The sequence below is a fragment of the Cebus imitator genome, unplaced genomic scaffold, assembly GCF_001604975.1.
Source record: "Cebus imitator isolate Cc_AM_T3 unplaced genomic scaffold, Cebus_imitator-1.0 Scaffold12, whole genome shotgun sequence".
Classification (NCBI taxonomy): domain Eukaryota; kingdom Metazoa; phylum Chordata; class Mammalia; order Primates; family Cebidae; genus Cebus; species Cebus imitator.
Genome location: NW_016107327.1, coordinates 3547471 through 3562142, shown reverse-complemented (window position 1 = coordinate 3562142; position 14672 = coordinate 3547471). Strand labels below are relative to the sequence as shown.

Genomic DNA, 14672 nt, shown 5'->3' with positions numbered 1-14672 from the left:
AACAACCTTATGATAGATATTATTTATTATCCCCATTTTACAGATGGGCATACTGAGAGAGAACTATCAAATGTGTTGTCTAAGTCCACACAAAAAACAAGTGTCAGAGCCAGGGAACCAATGCAAATCTGGCTCCACAGTCCCCAATCTTAACCAGTGTGTCACACCGCTTCTCCAGGCTATTAAGTCACTGTAACATAAGAGGGAAGAAAGAAAACGATTTAAAAATCTACAGCAACGTTGTACTTGATAAAAGAAGCATTTCAGTTCAGAAAAACAGAAACTTTAACAAATGCTAGATGTATTATTGGGTATATCACCACATATACAAATCTAGGGGGAAAAAAAAGCAAGACTTCCTTCCACACAACTAGAAAAGTAAATTTCAAATAAGTAAAACATCTATAGGTGAAAACATAAACAGATAAGTAATATCTGACATAGCATGAGGTTTGAGAAAGCTGTCTTTGGAGGTAGACAGGCCTCAATTTACATGATTGCTTACCCACCGAAGAATAGTATTCTGGACACACTCATACATATGTGTGTGTGTATTTTTAACTATGAAGAATCAAGACTTAGGAAAATAAGGAATCACAACATTGACAGTATCTGTTATTATATATACAAATACTAAAAAAAGTAACCTGTTTTTCAAAATGCTTTTATTTTCCACCCTAAAATGTTAGAAGCCATCTGCAAAATACCCCACTGTTATCCACGTTTGAGTACTCCGCTATCTCCCTTTAAAACACAGCTTCATCAAGAAGGCCACAAATAAAGGGAAGGATCATAAACCAAATCGTGAATTTAACTCAGTTTAATTTGCGAGGTACTTAATTCTAAATTAATTTGTAAATTAAATCAGTGGTAATAATATTCTCCCCAAATTTATCTGTCAAACAGAAAAGATAGAACTGTGAATAAGATGTAAAGCCTCAAACACAAACATTATATGTACATAATTATTTTATGGTAGAAAAATAATGTGTAGAAGCAAAAGCAAGTGAAATACAAATTACATATCAAAAGCTAAGGCCACATCAAGAGCACAATCTTTAAAATAAGGTAAAATTAAGTCCACGCATTGTAGAAGATAAATAAATTAGAGAAGCTTTGAAGCCAACAAATCCTTGGTGGGCAATTACCATGAAATTTGACTCCTTGGTCTTCACCATTATGCATGGAATCCTCTACTAGCAATCTAGAGCTACTAAACCATTACAAACAGAAAAGGCCTCTAGAAAGACAGATCCTGGGACAAATGTGGGCAATCTGCATCCCTCATAGCAGATTCTCAGATCTTTAAAAAAGATATACGAACATAAAAAAATGGTAAATGGTACTGAGATACACAATGAATGCCCAGAAAGCTAGGAGTGTGTGGGATTAGAAACTCCTCAATGTAACCTTTTCAAAATTAAAAACAAAAAAACAAACTGGGTAAAGCGTTGTTGAAAAGTGGGTCACTAGTAAGCTCAGAGAGGTATTAAGAAGCATCACTGAAAAGATTAAAGTCTGTTAACACCTAAATCTTCTGATTAAAAACTTCAGGTCAGAAAAATATTTAGTTATTTGTCTCTGGGACTCCTTCTAATAAAAGGAAGGACAAGAGAGACTATAACTACGGAATTCCAAATGTCTTTGGCATTTGGCCGAAGTGATATTGACAAACTACTAGAAGTATGGCAAGACATTGTCAGAAAACTCACAAATTAGTGGCTTGATACTATAAATGTGCAAGTGAACTTTAGCGGCAAAAAAAAAAAAAAAAATTAATCTTTCCTTTTTAAAACAATTTTCAACTCCCTTATCGCCAGTATATTTCTATAGTGTCCATAAGTCTTTCCTAATTTTGTGAAAATTATAAATACATAACATAAATATAGGGAAGATTCTGCATACTGAGTGGAAGATGCCAGAGACAAAAGAGAAAATGGTTTCATAAAGTACAAATAAGTAAAAATAATCATGCTGTTGGAAGTCAAATAAATAGTTACCAATGAGGAATGGTTAAAATTGAAGGAGGTGCTAGTAAAACTCTGTCTTGCTTCAGTGCTAATTAACTAGTATGTTCCATTTAGGAACATTTAGCAGGTTGTCCACTTTTACGTACAGTTTCCTGTATGCATTTGACACTTCCATAAAGTAAATGTATATGTGTGTCTTATATGTGTATAATCTGAATTTTGAGTTCCTTAAAATATCGTATGAGGAAGCAGGATATTAGTACCCAATCGTGGAGGCGTTGACACCAAACAGACTTTACCAAGAATGGGTGCCAAAGGAGCTAAAAAGGGCCAATATTTTCACTTTTACAGACTTTATTTACTCAACCCGAAAGCCATAAAGAATGAACTTCAGACTCTGAATGTCTTTGTTAACCAATTAAGACAACAAAAGGAAAAATAATAAAAGTGGTCACAGTTTCCAGTTTATTAAATATTTATGTTGAGCAGAGAGGGGATTATAGCCCCTTTAAATTTAGCAAAATTAACGTTGTTTTAGTCCTTTATTTCAGGTTCTACTTAATAGCTTCCCAACCAACAAACAGACATTTCATGCAAGATTACAGTCAAGCCAAGTGTATCCACCCACCAACAACAGGTCAAGTTACAAGTAAAATAGTTCTAGGTTTTTCCCAGCAGCAAACAAATCAGTAACCATGCTCAGTTACTCCACAGAATATTCACTGGAACCTCTCTGTAATGGGTCATTTTGAGATGTAGACATGTATATTAAAATATGACAAATAACTTTATCTGTGTGAGAAAAGTAATGTCAAGTGTTCAAACACAGAAAATGTTTGAGCATCAAACATTAAAACTTTCAAAACTTGGTGGTGGAATCTTTTGCATTTAATTTCACCCTGAAGAATATGGAAAAAAGGGTTTCAAAAAAATGTGTAGTCTGTGGACTGAGAGTTTATAGGCTTTCAGAAAGTATTTTAAGTTCCAAGATTCATATAAAACAAAATTATTTTCGAGTACTTATCAGCATATTATTGGTTGATCAAGACATTTTAAAGAACTTTTAAAAATTGATTACAAATGCCTCTAAAATGCTTTCCTTCTCCTAAAGACCATATGAAAAATGAATGAAATTTTAACGAAGCATTATGTTTTGGCTTCAGATGCCAAAAGAAAGCAAAATATTTAAGGCCAAGTTTAAACAGAGAGTGCAATTCAAAAGTTAATTATTTAAAGAAAAAAAAAATCAACCCAGTAGAGAGAAACTGAAACTCTTCTTTATTGTGATATTTTCTCTAGGTATTACACAAAAAAGGCTGCAGTCTGATAAAGGGAGAAACCTAGATGCTTTGTAGTCAAGTCCAACTTGACTATGATAAATACGGTTTTGTTCTGGATTCTCATCATATTCAAAACGTTTGAGTTCCACTTTTATCATCTCTAAAATGAGAATAAAACCACCTATCTCATAGAGGTATAGAAACAATTAACTGAAACAACATAGTAGTTTCTTTCCCTGAAGTTAAAAATATTTCATTTCTGAAGTTCAATACCAGATATTTGCACAAAAAACTCTTTAAAGAGGCGGCAAATACCTAGTTTCAAGGGTTTTCTTTGCTATATCTGCTCTACTGAGTTCTATGAATGACCTGCTGACAACTGGGAAATAAATAAAATAAATTGGGAAATGTCTTGAAACTGCAGATGTGGGAAAAAAATTAAAAGGGCAGTCCATACAAACCTTAATGAAAGCAGTAGCACCAAAGTTCAAGATTTAACACAACAGAAGAAAGTTAAGAAAACTCAAAATATATTTTAATAATGAGAGAAGAGTCATTTTATATTTTTAGTGCCAGCAATTTCTTGAATAATTAAAAACTCCAACCTATGTACCTTTTACTTTTTAAAAAGTATTATTTAATCTACCCAAACATTAAATAACATATCAGAATGGGACAAAAATCTGGGCATATATGTTTTAAATTAATATGGCCAAGTAATGTTTTTAATTACATAAAAATCAACATTAAAATTAAAGTTACAATATATGGGAGTATGTAAGTACACTAATTTTTAAATTACAGGTAGGTATATTTTATGAAAGAAAATCTAAGAACAGATCATGGATCAAACATCTCTCCAAGTTACTCTACTATAATTGCCATATCATATTTAGAACAGCAACTTTTTCTAAATAGCTAAAGCTGCTTTAAAGCATTATACAACTAATTCTCCCAATGCTACTTTGAAAAACCCAAGTTAAACTGCTTACTTAATCGAGGCAGTGGATACACTAGAACTCGGATTCCTATACTGGAATTAGGACATTCCTAAATGTTCTTCTGCATCTCCAGTTCCAGATACTAGTAAGGTCAACTTTCAATTACACTTCCACTATTGAAACAGATGAAAAGTTAAACATTCAGTCAGTCAGGAGAATGTAAGACATATCATCATGGTTTATCCAACTAGTATAATCTCTCAGGCACAGAGAACTCAACACAGAGTGGTCATTCTGTGGTATCAGCATGGAAACTTATCCATTATTTAGCTATCCATTAATTCAGCCAATCTTCCTCTGATCTACTTATAGCTCAGGCTGCTATAGGTTGTTCTAAACATAACTTGGATTTTCCTAGTGTTATCTTCATCTGTTTGATTACATATTCTTCAGTTACAGCTTATACTGTGTGCTCTGTCAAATTAATCCTCATTCAAAATACCATTTATTTTGGTTGTCCTTACTTATCTGTAGCTGTCTTTTTTTTTTTTTTGAGACAAGAGTCTTGCTGTTGCCCAAGCTGGAGTGCAGCAGTGCTGCAATCTCGGCTCACTGCAACCTCCGCCTCTTGGATTCAATCTATTCTCCAGCCTCAGCCTCCCGAGTAGCTGGGACTACAGACTCATGCCACCACACGGCTAATTTTTTGTATTTTCAGTAGAGACGGGGTTTCCCCATATTAAGATGGTCTCGATCGCCTGACCTTGTGATTCGCCCATCACGGCCTCCCAAAATACTGGGATTACAGGCGTCAGCCACCGCGCCTGGCCCTCTGTAGCTCTTTTAGGTGCATGACTATTACCAAAACATGAGGTGGCTTAACAATCACTTTCCTGAACCTGACCTAGTAGAAAATGTTTTGTTCCCCACAGCAGGTGTTATTAAATCTGCTTCACATTATACCATAATTTATTAAATCATTTCTTACTCCTGGACTTTTAGAGATCAAATAATCGAATCTTTGTAATCATAAGCAATGCGTCAACTAATATCCTCATATATGTATCTATATCATGTGTTTATGATAAATACCTGTACAAAAAAAGCTAGAGAAGAACTTGACAAAGAGCACATTTTTAATGCTAATCCACTTATATGTTTAATGTTGAGCCCATCACTCAATTCAGTGGCTCTCCTGAAGGCTGACTTTTCTCAAAGAAACATGAGCACACAAAACTAATAAATGTTTTATTCTCAGTGATATTACACTTACCTTCCTTTAATCCTAAACCACTCCCCAAAAATGTTTACTTTTACTGGCAAAGGCAGCACAGCCAATAAAAAAAATAAAGTTTAGGCATATAAAAATACAAATAACTTTAAACGTTTAACTATCACTTATGATAAACTACAGTTAACAGATCTTCACAACTCACATTCTATCACTCCAAGTATCTGAAAATTCTTACACTTTAGGCTGAAAAAAAGCCTTTCTACAACCTTTGAAAAGGAGCTGTATTTGAGATATTTTTTAAGTAACTCCAAGAATCATGCAACTGACAGACTCTTAAAGATCAACTAATCCGGCCGGGTGCAGTGGCTCACGCCTATAATCCCAGCACTTTGGGAGGCCAAGACGGGTGGATCATGAGGTCAAGAGATCGAGACCATCCTGGTCAACATGGTGAAACCCTGTCTCTACTAAAAATACAAAAATTAGCTGGGCATGGTGGTGCATGCCTGTGGTCCCAGCTACTCAGGAGGCTGAGGCAGGAGAACTGCTTGAACTCAGGAGGCGGAGGTTGCGGTGAGCCGAGATCGCGCCATTGCACTCCAGCCTGGGTAAGAAGAGCGAAACTCTGTCTCAAAAAAAAAAAAAAGATCAACTAATCCAACCAGCCCAACATTTTACTGTTGAGGAAAATGAAGTCAGGAGAGTTTAACAGAGTAGGCTACATCTGGACGACATTAGAATCCCATGCTTCCTGCTCTTGACACTAGCTCTTGCCCTTGACACTACACAAGGACATCTCACTTGCACAGATCAGTTATTATACTGTCGGGTACCTAAACCACCTTTCATGACGTAAGTAATCAATCAACTACTGATTGACACTTCATGTTAGACTGTACGCAGTATTGCAGGACACTCATACATATATAACAGACCCAATCATACATGCGGGGGGTGTTTGTGTGTCTGTGTGTGTGTGTATATGCATGCAATCCAAGGATGCTGTAAGTACAGTTGGAAGCACAGACAAGGAAGTGCACTGAGTACCAAGGAGTAACAAAAAATAAAAATCTAAGCAGGATTTAACCTAAATTTTCCTTAAAGAGACTCTATCATAAAATAAATCACAATCTTTAAATCTATATCTTTCAAAAAGTTCCATTTAGCTTGCGAATTGTTCTGCCTACTTCAGACCCATCACTTAATACATGCAGAAGATATAGCTCTTACTAAAATATTAATCTGTATATACCTCTTCCTTGGCATGGATAGGGTTGTTTAATTAAAACTTACATGTATTTAGTTAAATACAAAGACCAGCATATGCTCAAATTAACTGATTTTTTTTTTCTGAAAAGTTAAAAATAAAATTTGAGGAAAAAAATAGAAATGTGAAACATAGAGATTTGTTGTTACCAGTTATGTTTCAACTTAAAACCCTTAACCCAAGTTGAAAATACTTAGCTTCCAGAAGGTGTACTGAGGTCAGAAGTGACATACTTATTCAGATGACAAAGTCCAAATTTTAAAATCTTATCATGTTTTTAAATGGCTGACAAAATCCACCACCAAATCTAAGCAGCGCTTAAACTTGATTACTCTTTGTATTTGAGCCAAAGGAACAAATCTGAATGTTAACCTGGGAAAAATGATAGTGTAGATACAAATAATACAATTCTTAAAGAAAAGTTCTGATTTTTATTTAAAAATCACTCTTCTAACTTCATAATATCCCCTTGAAAAAAAGATGGGGATTTTAATCACTTAGGATTAAAAAAAAAAAATTGGATTTAAAGCAAGATTAACTGTTGCTTTAAGTCTTGACATTTCCCTATTAATAACCCTAAAGATTAATGAGGCACAACAGTTAAGAACTGAAATTTTTTTAATGAAAAAGAAAATTAAGGACAGTTTGGTGCCAAATACTATCATAAAAATAATCTGCTCCAGAAAGACTTTAGTCTCTACAAGTAAAAAGCAATATCTAAAAAGGAAATCCTTGTAAAATCTCAGTGTGAACTTTTAGAAGGTTAGGGCAGACTTTGATGAAGGTATAAAAGTCAGAAAGTACCTAAGGCTTAATAGTCTTTTAAAAATGTGAGGATATACAAAATATTGTTATTCAAATTACACCTAGCAAGTTTGTAACTTACCACCTATTAGTAATGACTGCATGCCTCAAGTTAAGAAAAGCACAGAAATATACATAACTGTGTCTAGTAAGTAAAACAAACCGTGAACCCCAACTAACTTAATTCTTCTTTTCACAAGAACTTATGTTTCAAAGGCACATGAAAATGAAATAAACACTGAGAAAAAACACATGCTTTACACTTAAGATGATTGCTGAATCCTTGCCACATTCTAGAAAAAGCTGCTTCTTTTTATGTATGTTTCATATGTTGAATACTAACCTCTTTAAAATCTGTACCAAATAGGTGAAAAACACGTAAGGTTTATGCATCTTTTTTTCCAAGGTTTTCATGCAGGGTTGAAACCAGGACCTATGTGTTAAGTCTAAGAGCTCTGAATTTCCATGAACATTAAAATACTGTCCTAGATGCCCCATAACCCATACAAACGTATTTAAATTAGAACAATGGGGTTACACAATTAAGATGTGGACTAGAAAAACACTGGTTTCTAACATATTAATTAACTAGGTCAATTTTTTTTTCTTAACAATAAACCTATATAAGGATTTGAAAGTCACTTGTATTTTTTAAAAGAAAAGCTGTTCATAAGTTTGTGACAGAATATTTTATCTCTTATCAGGTAAGCTGAATGCTCAAGTTCGGATTTTTAAATGTAAAAAATGCTAATATCTTAAAATGAGAAAGACTAAAGAAAATCTTGATGTTGAACATAATATGCAAAATTGACTAGAATTATGTAAATCTAAGTAACAGAATAACTAACCTAGTAAAGAATTTCTCAAAGTAAAATAAGGAACACAGACACTTCAGGTAACAAAGGCAGAATCCTTTGAATATCCAATTATATTTAGTTCATATAAAAAAAGGATGCTCTGTATCTGTACTAATAACCTACACATTCTCTTTTCTAAAACTATGGGCTGCTCAGTCTGGGGGAAAAAAAAAAAAAAAGCCCTAGACTGAATAGCAGCTGACTGCAGAGCGGCCACTTTCACCTTGCAGATAGAGCTTTGTTGTTCTGGCGTGTAAAGCAGACCATTAGTACAAAGTCATTTCTAATCTCAGTTGTACAATCCACATGGTGCACTTAACCCTAAAACTCACGTTGCATAAACTGCTCTGCTTCCACTCTTAATGACCTTTCAAATCACTCAATGTTACTGCTTGACTTGTACTCATGAATTAGAGGACTGCCAAATAACTTGATGACAAAGTTAAAATTTCTCCTTTTCTGAAGGTTTAAAAAGTCAACAACATTGGTATAGAAGAAACGGAGAAAGAACATAAAATGGAAAAGAAAAGCACATTATTTAATGCTTATAAACGATATTTTTAGAAATGCCTAAGAAAAAAAATGACAGAAAATTCACACCTGACTTCAAGGCAGATGACTAAAACAGAAAACGAGAGTGCTCCACTTGTAACACACACAGATTTCCCACAGCATTCGCGACCAACAAATGTCTCTTCGTGTCCTAACTTCACTGCACAGTATTCAATTAAAATTCACTTTTAGATGAAAAAGTTTGTGAAAACCATCTGCTGCTGGATTCACACTCTGAGGATTTACTTTCTGTAAATAAGACGATCCAATGCCGTCCAAAAATTAACGCTTTTAAAGACTTTTTTAAAAATGTGTATCTACGTCGTTTAAAAAAAAAAAAAAAAGCCTAACGTACACAGGAGTCTTAAGTCTGTCTTGCCTTCCTCTTAACTTCAAACATTTTAGAAGCAGGACTTTTTTTTTATTATTCTTCCTGCAGCCTAAGCTCTTTAATAAACCCCATTTTTAAAGAAGAAACAATAAATGAAGTGACAGGAGGTGAAAGAATGAGGAGTGTGCGTTGGGAGAATAAAGGGCGGTTTTATAACAGGAGGTACTTTTGTTAGCAAGTGACTGGCAGGTCTCCTCCCCCAAGTTAGAAGGAATTCCATCCAAAACTGCAAAGGCCAAAAATGTCTAGTCTAATAGTTCTGAAATCCCCGAGTCAGGAGAGAGCCGAGTCGGGGGGGATGGCGAGTGGGGGAAGGGGAGAAAACCGGTAGGAGACTAAAGAACAAAAGAAGAGATCTAAGAAAGAGGAAAGGAACGCCGGGACCCGGGCGGCCTGGGAGGCAGGGGTGGGGAGAACCAGAAAGTGAGAGAGCACGACCCCCGGGAGGAGAGCGTGGAGCCGGGAGGGCCAGGCATGCGGCGCCATGGCGCACCATGGACAGGGCTCCGAGCGGGGCGGCACACACCCGTCTAGGGGGTTTCGGGAGAAAGCTGGAGAGGCTGCAGGCGCCAGCCCCGTCCCGACCCCGCCGCACCCCCTCAACCGCCCCGCCGGCCGGAGCGCGCCAGACCCTGACCCGCGAAGACTACGGAGCGGGGCGATCCACACCACCTATCCCCACCCCCGGAGCAGAATATTGTGAGGGCAAGAAAAGAAAAGGAGGCACTTCCGAGCTGCGTCCGCACTTTTTGGGGCTGCCAGCTGGCAGTAGAGCAACCCTCCCTCTGACCCGAGGGCGATTTGCAGGGGGCCCCCTCCGCGGATTTTCCTGCCAAGAGGCGAGGGCGAGCACGCCCCTTTCCCGCAGCCTCCGAGGGACCCCAGGGCAGACGGAGACCGACTTGGGACCAGGGCACAGCACCCGCCCAGCTAGAGGGTCCCGGCCGAGGCTGTGCGAAGTGGGCTCCGGGCCCCGGTTGGCTGGTCGGAAGGAGCCTGGGAGCACCCTGGGGCTGGAGGCGGTGGAAAGTTGGGCTGCGCCGGGCTGGGAACCCGCAGCGCGCAGCCCAACGAGGAGAGGGAACCTGCACCGGGACTGGAGCAGGTGCTTCCTGCCGAGGAGGAGCCTCTTAGTAGAGATTAAATGAAAAGGCTCGCTGGCGCTCTCCCGAGGGTGTGAAAAGTACGGAAAGCTCCAGGCGAAGGCGCCCCCGGGGCGCAGGCAGGGCAAAGGCAGCCGGACAGAGGGAGAGGAGCAGCCGCGTAACGGAACTTCTAGCCTCGGGGGATACTGGGCGTTGAGAGGCCAGACTAAGTCTGGAGGCAGATGAGGGTCGACAGAGACTCCTCGGGGCAAGGCGGCCAGGTTTTCTTTCCAGGTAGGACGGACACAGAATATTGTGAGGGCAAGAGAAGAAAAGGAGGCAACTCCGGACTGGGATAAAGACAATAGGAGAGTGGAGCCCTAAGGCACCGGGAAGCGCATGGGTGCCAGGGTGGGGTAAGGTGGAGGCAAGTCTCGCAACTAAGACACCAAAGTGAGAATTCCTACTGTAAACTCGCGACCCACCCCTGCAGGAAAAAAAAAAAAAATTGGAGCAAAGTACCATACGAGGGGCGAGAGGCAGAAAAAACTGCAAAAACCTGGGAGTTATACTGCCTCACCCTTCTGCTGTCTGGGGACACCCCCCGCAAGCTTGCTCGGCCCCGGAGGAGCAGAGGGGGCCCACAAACGGCCTCCTAGAGCCCCGCCAGGAGAGGCGCGAGAGACCAGCTGGCCCCGGCAGCCCTGCCCCAGCGCCCGGCCCGACCCTGATGCCTGCGCAGCTCCCGGCCCCGCGGCGCGGCACCTCCCTTCCCGGGTGCGCAGCCCGGCCCCGCAGCGGCGCGGGGAACAAAGGGACCTGGCGCCGCCCGCCCCACCCCGCCCGTGGCCCGGCCCGCGGGGACCGCCGCTTACCTGAAGCAGGGCCGCCAGCAGCGGCAGCAGGGTCCGCGGCGCTCCCGCTATCCGGCACATGGAGGCGGAGAGGGGCCGAGCGAGGAGCCGGAGGCGGCGGCGGCGGCGGCGGAGGCAGCGGCAGCACCAACAGCGGCGCCGAGAAACGGCTCCAGGCAGTTTCCACCCCCTTCCCTTCCCCTCCCCTCCCCTCCCCACCCCCTTCTCCGCTGCTCTCCGCTCCCCGCCAATGGAGAGCGAGCTGATGACAAATAGCGGGCCGCGGAGTCCGCGGGACTCGCACCAGGAGTAATAAAACAGACCCAGAGATCAAGGAGCTGGGGAGGGGGCGGGGGAGCGGGGCAGGCAAGCGTGTGAGTGTGAGCGTCTGTGAGTGTGTGTGGAGGCGGCCGCTGTGGCAGCGCAGGCGGCTCGGCTACGGCCCGGAGCGCAGCGGAAGCCGGGAGGGATGCAGCGGCGGGGACCTTGGCCGGTGGAGGATGCGGAGGTGGAAGTGGAGCGGATGGCGCTCCCCAGGAGCTCCGCCACGCGAGGTTTCGGGCTCGCGGTTTTGCTTCCTCCGGGTCCCCGCTCCAGGGCCGCTCGGCGCGATGAAGACGCCGGGGACAGCGCCTCGGGGAGGGCGCTCCGGGCAGTAAACGCTGCACCCACAAAGAGCAGCAGTCCCGCCGCCCCACGCCTCCGCTGCCTGGGGGCCGAGGGCCGCTTCTCGGCTCCTCTTTCCAGTCCCCTGGCGAGTTGGAGACTGTTCTCCGGCCTCGGCCGCAAGGGGGTGAGGCGAGGGGCCGGCGCGGCCGCTCCCGCCGCGGCTCCGTCCCGCGCAGCTGCCGCCGCAGCAGCCCCTACTGCCTGCGCACCGGCACCCGCCCGCTGGTCCCCGCCCGCTGGTCCTCGCCCTGCGCCGCTCACTCGCGCGCGCCGCCCTCCGTCGCCGACCGCGCACCCCGCTCGGCCTCCGCTGCGCGACCTGGGCGAGCCGCCGCCGCTCTCCCCGCGCTCCCCGCACGCGCTGCCTGGCTGCGCGGCCCGCTCCCCTCTCCTATCCCTCCCGCTGCCGCCGCCGCCGCCGCCGCCCTCGCCCCCGCCCCCGCCTCCCTCCGCCGCCGAGCTTCCCCGCCCGCGTCGCGGCCAATCGGAGGCCACCAAGCTGCGGCTGTAGCCGGCCGGATCCGCGGCAGCCGCCCGCCCCCGCCCTGCCGAAGCGCCCCGTATTTTGCTGCAGCCCGCGGGGGGTCGCCGGAGGGAAGCCTGGGGTGCGCCGAGCACCGCCCCAGCAGGTGGAGGGGCTGCGGGAAATAAAATAACTTGCGCAGGAACTTGATTGGTAGCAGGTTCATCTTTGGTCCGCGGTGGGGAGTCTGATGGAGATGAGGAATGGTGGGGAAGGGGATGCTTCCTTGGGAGCTTAACGCACGTTTCTCTATTTTGTCATTCTTTGATAATGGGTAATCTTTCCGGGCCCCGGCAGACTCAGCAAACTAAGGACACAGGCCAAGCTCATCCTAGCTATTGTTGTCTGAGGCGCTCGCGGGGAGCCACCTGCGGGCGGGGGAGGGCGGAGGCTGCTGCTCCTCTCTGGAGCTCGCACCTCCGCTCCCACCCTTGCAGTTGTACTGGAACAGCCCAAGTTTTTGTGTTTGTGTTTTGTTTTGTCCCCTCTGGGAGTCTGAGTGTGCATGTTTGTTATTTTATTTGAAATCTTCCGGTTTTCTATTGCTACCTGTTAGTGGTATGGTTCACATTTGGGGCCAACAGTTTCAGGGTAGTTTTTTACTCCCTCCTACCACCCCCAACAACAATTAAAAAAAGAGAAACTAAAAGCCGGACCTCCTGAAAATAGGATTATCTAAAAGATAAAATGACTGATAAAGAATTCTCACTATGTAAAGGATTTCAATTGGCTTCCTTTAAAGCGTGAACTTGGAGGGCAACACAGTGAGAGACTTCACAAGTTTGAGTCACAAGCATTTGTGGAATGGAACGGGGGATGGGGAGAAGTTTTTGGTTTTTTGTTTTTTCTAACTCTGGTGAGGTAATAAATTTTCGAGAATTTTTTTTTTTTTTTAAGGTTTACAGGTAAATAGAAATACCCGTTTTATCTAAGCTTTTCAACACTTGGAGGTCGGTGAACTTCATTGCAGTTAATGAATATTTTCTGCCTTTATTGCTTGCTTTTCTGCTTTGGATGACAAATATTAACGTTATTTGAGTTTCAAGATACCAATCATTTAAGAATTTGATGATGAACCTTAAAAATCAGCTACTAATTTCTTGACATAACTGATGCAGCTTTTAATAATGTACTATTGCTGGCTAGGCTTTAAAAAATTTAATATTCATAGGGAGACGCTCAATTTTAATTAAAACATAATATTGTGTTTTCTTATGAAACAAATTTTTTCCTGGATTTTCTTCCTTCTCAAAAGAATAAGAAAGGTTATGTTAATTAAATTTAAAAGTTGAAATGAAAGACTTAGCTAATATAGTAATCAGAAGTGCTTGTTCTTTTCCTTTCTCTTTTTTTGCTAGGTATTATTTTCACACTAGTGCCAATCAGCCTAAAAGTTATCTTTGCAATAGAGTATTTATAAATTATGCATCCCGGGAGTCATGCATAAGAATAGTAAAAATTCAGTCGAGATATGGGAATATGTTTGTTATATTCCAAAGTGGGATTTATAGATCTCATCTCCATGGCTAAGATTTAAGCTTCAACCCTGGACATGGGGTTTTGATTGCATCCTCATCGCTCCTAGCAGTAGCCATTAATGTTTATTGCCATTCTGATTAATTTAAAGATAGAACAAATTTCAGCATGAATAACTCTATTGCTTGTTAGTAGTATTTACTTGAAGGTTTAAACATCATGTTTCTTATAAATTAAAGGCTTATGATTTCAAAATCTCCTTTGGAATGGCTGTCAGTCAAGGAATTTTGTGATTCCAACAGTTTTTGATCCTTTAGGTAAGCACTGGCAGCATTTTTTAAAAGTTCAATTTGCATGTCTCTCACTCTTCAGTAGTTGTGTATTGTTTTAGAATCTTGCCTCATTTTAAGTTGATCACCTGATCAGCCACATCTTGCTAATAATTATAGGCTTTTGATTACAAGAAGGAATAGTCTAGTCTAAAATCATGCTGTTGGAGACTTTGTGCATCCATTTGATGTTAATGAAAGTGGATCTAGTGTTGACTATGAGATCCAAACACAGCTTTACCTCTATAATATCATATCTAAGATTAGCTAATGGGGCCATTCATTTTTCTGGGCAAGTGATGACCAAACGCTCAGATTTTTAGCCCCTGCTCAAAGCATTACTTGTCTGAAGACTGGTTTTCCATCAGCCTATAGAACTCCAGGGATGCAGGGGATTGTCAGTGACCCAGAGAAACAACCCCAGGTGGTATTAGGGGTTG

At 42.1% G+C, this 14672-nt stretch overlaps 1 protein-coding gene across 1 annotated transcript in view; it reads right to left on the bottom strand.

Annotated features, from left to right (window-relative positions):
• The window catches only part of CDH2 (cadherin 2), a 234111-nt gene extending 222378 nt beyond the window's left edge, over positions 1 to 11733 (bottom strand). Inside the window, exon 1 of the mRNA XM_017498094.2 lies at positions 11257 to 11733. Within this exon, the coding sequence (XP_017353583.1) occupies positions 11257 to 11316 (60 nt within the window). The 5' untranslated portion in view covers positions 11317 to 11733. The remainder of the gene's footprint in view (positions 1 to 11256) is intronic.
• Positions 11734 to 14672: the final 2939 nt, after the last annotated feature.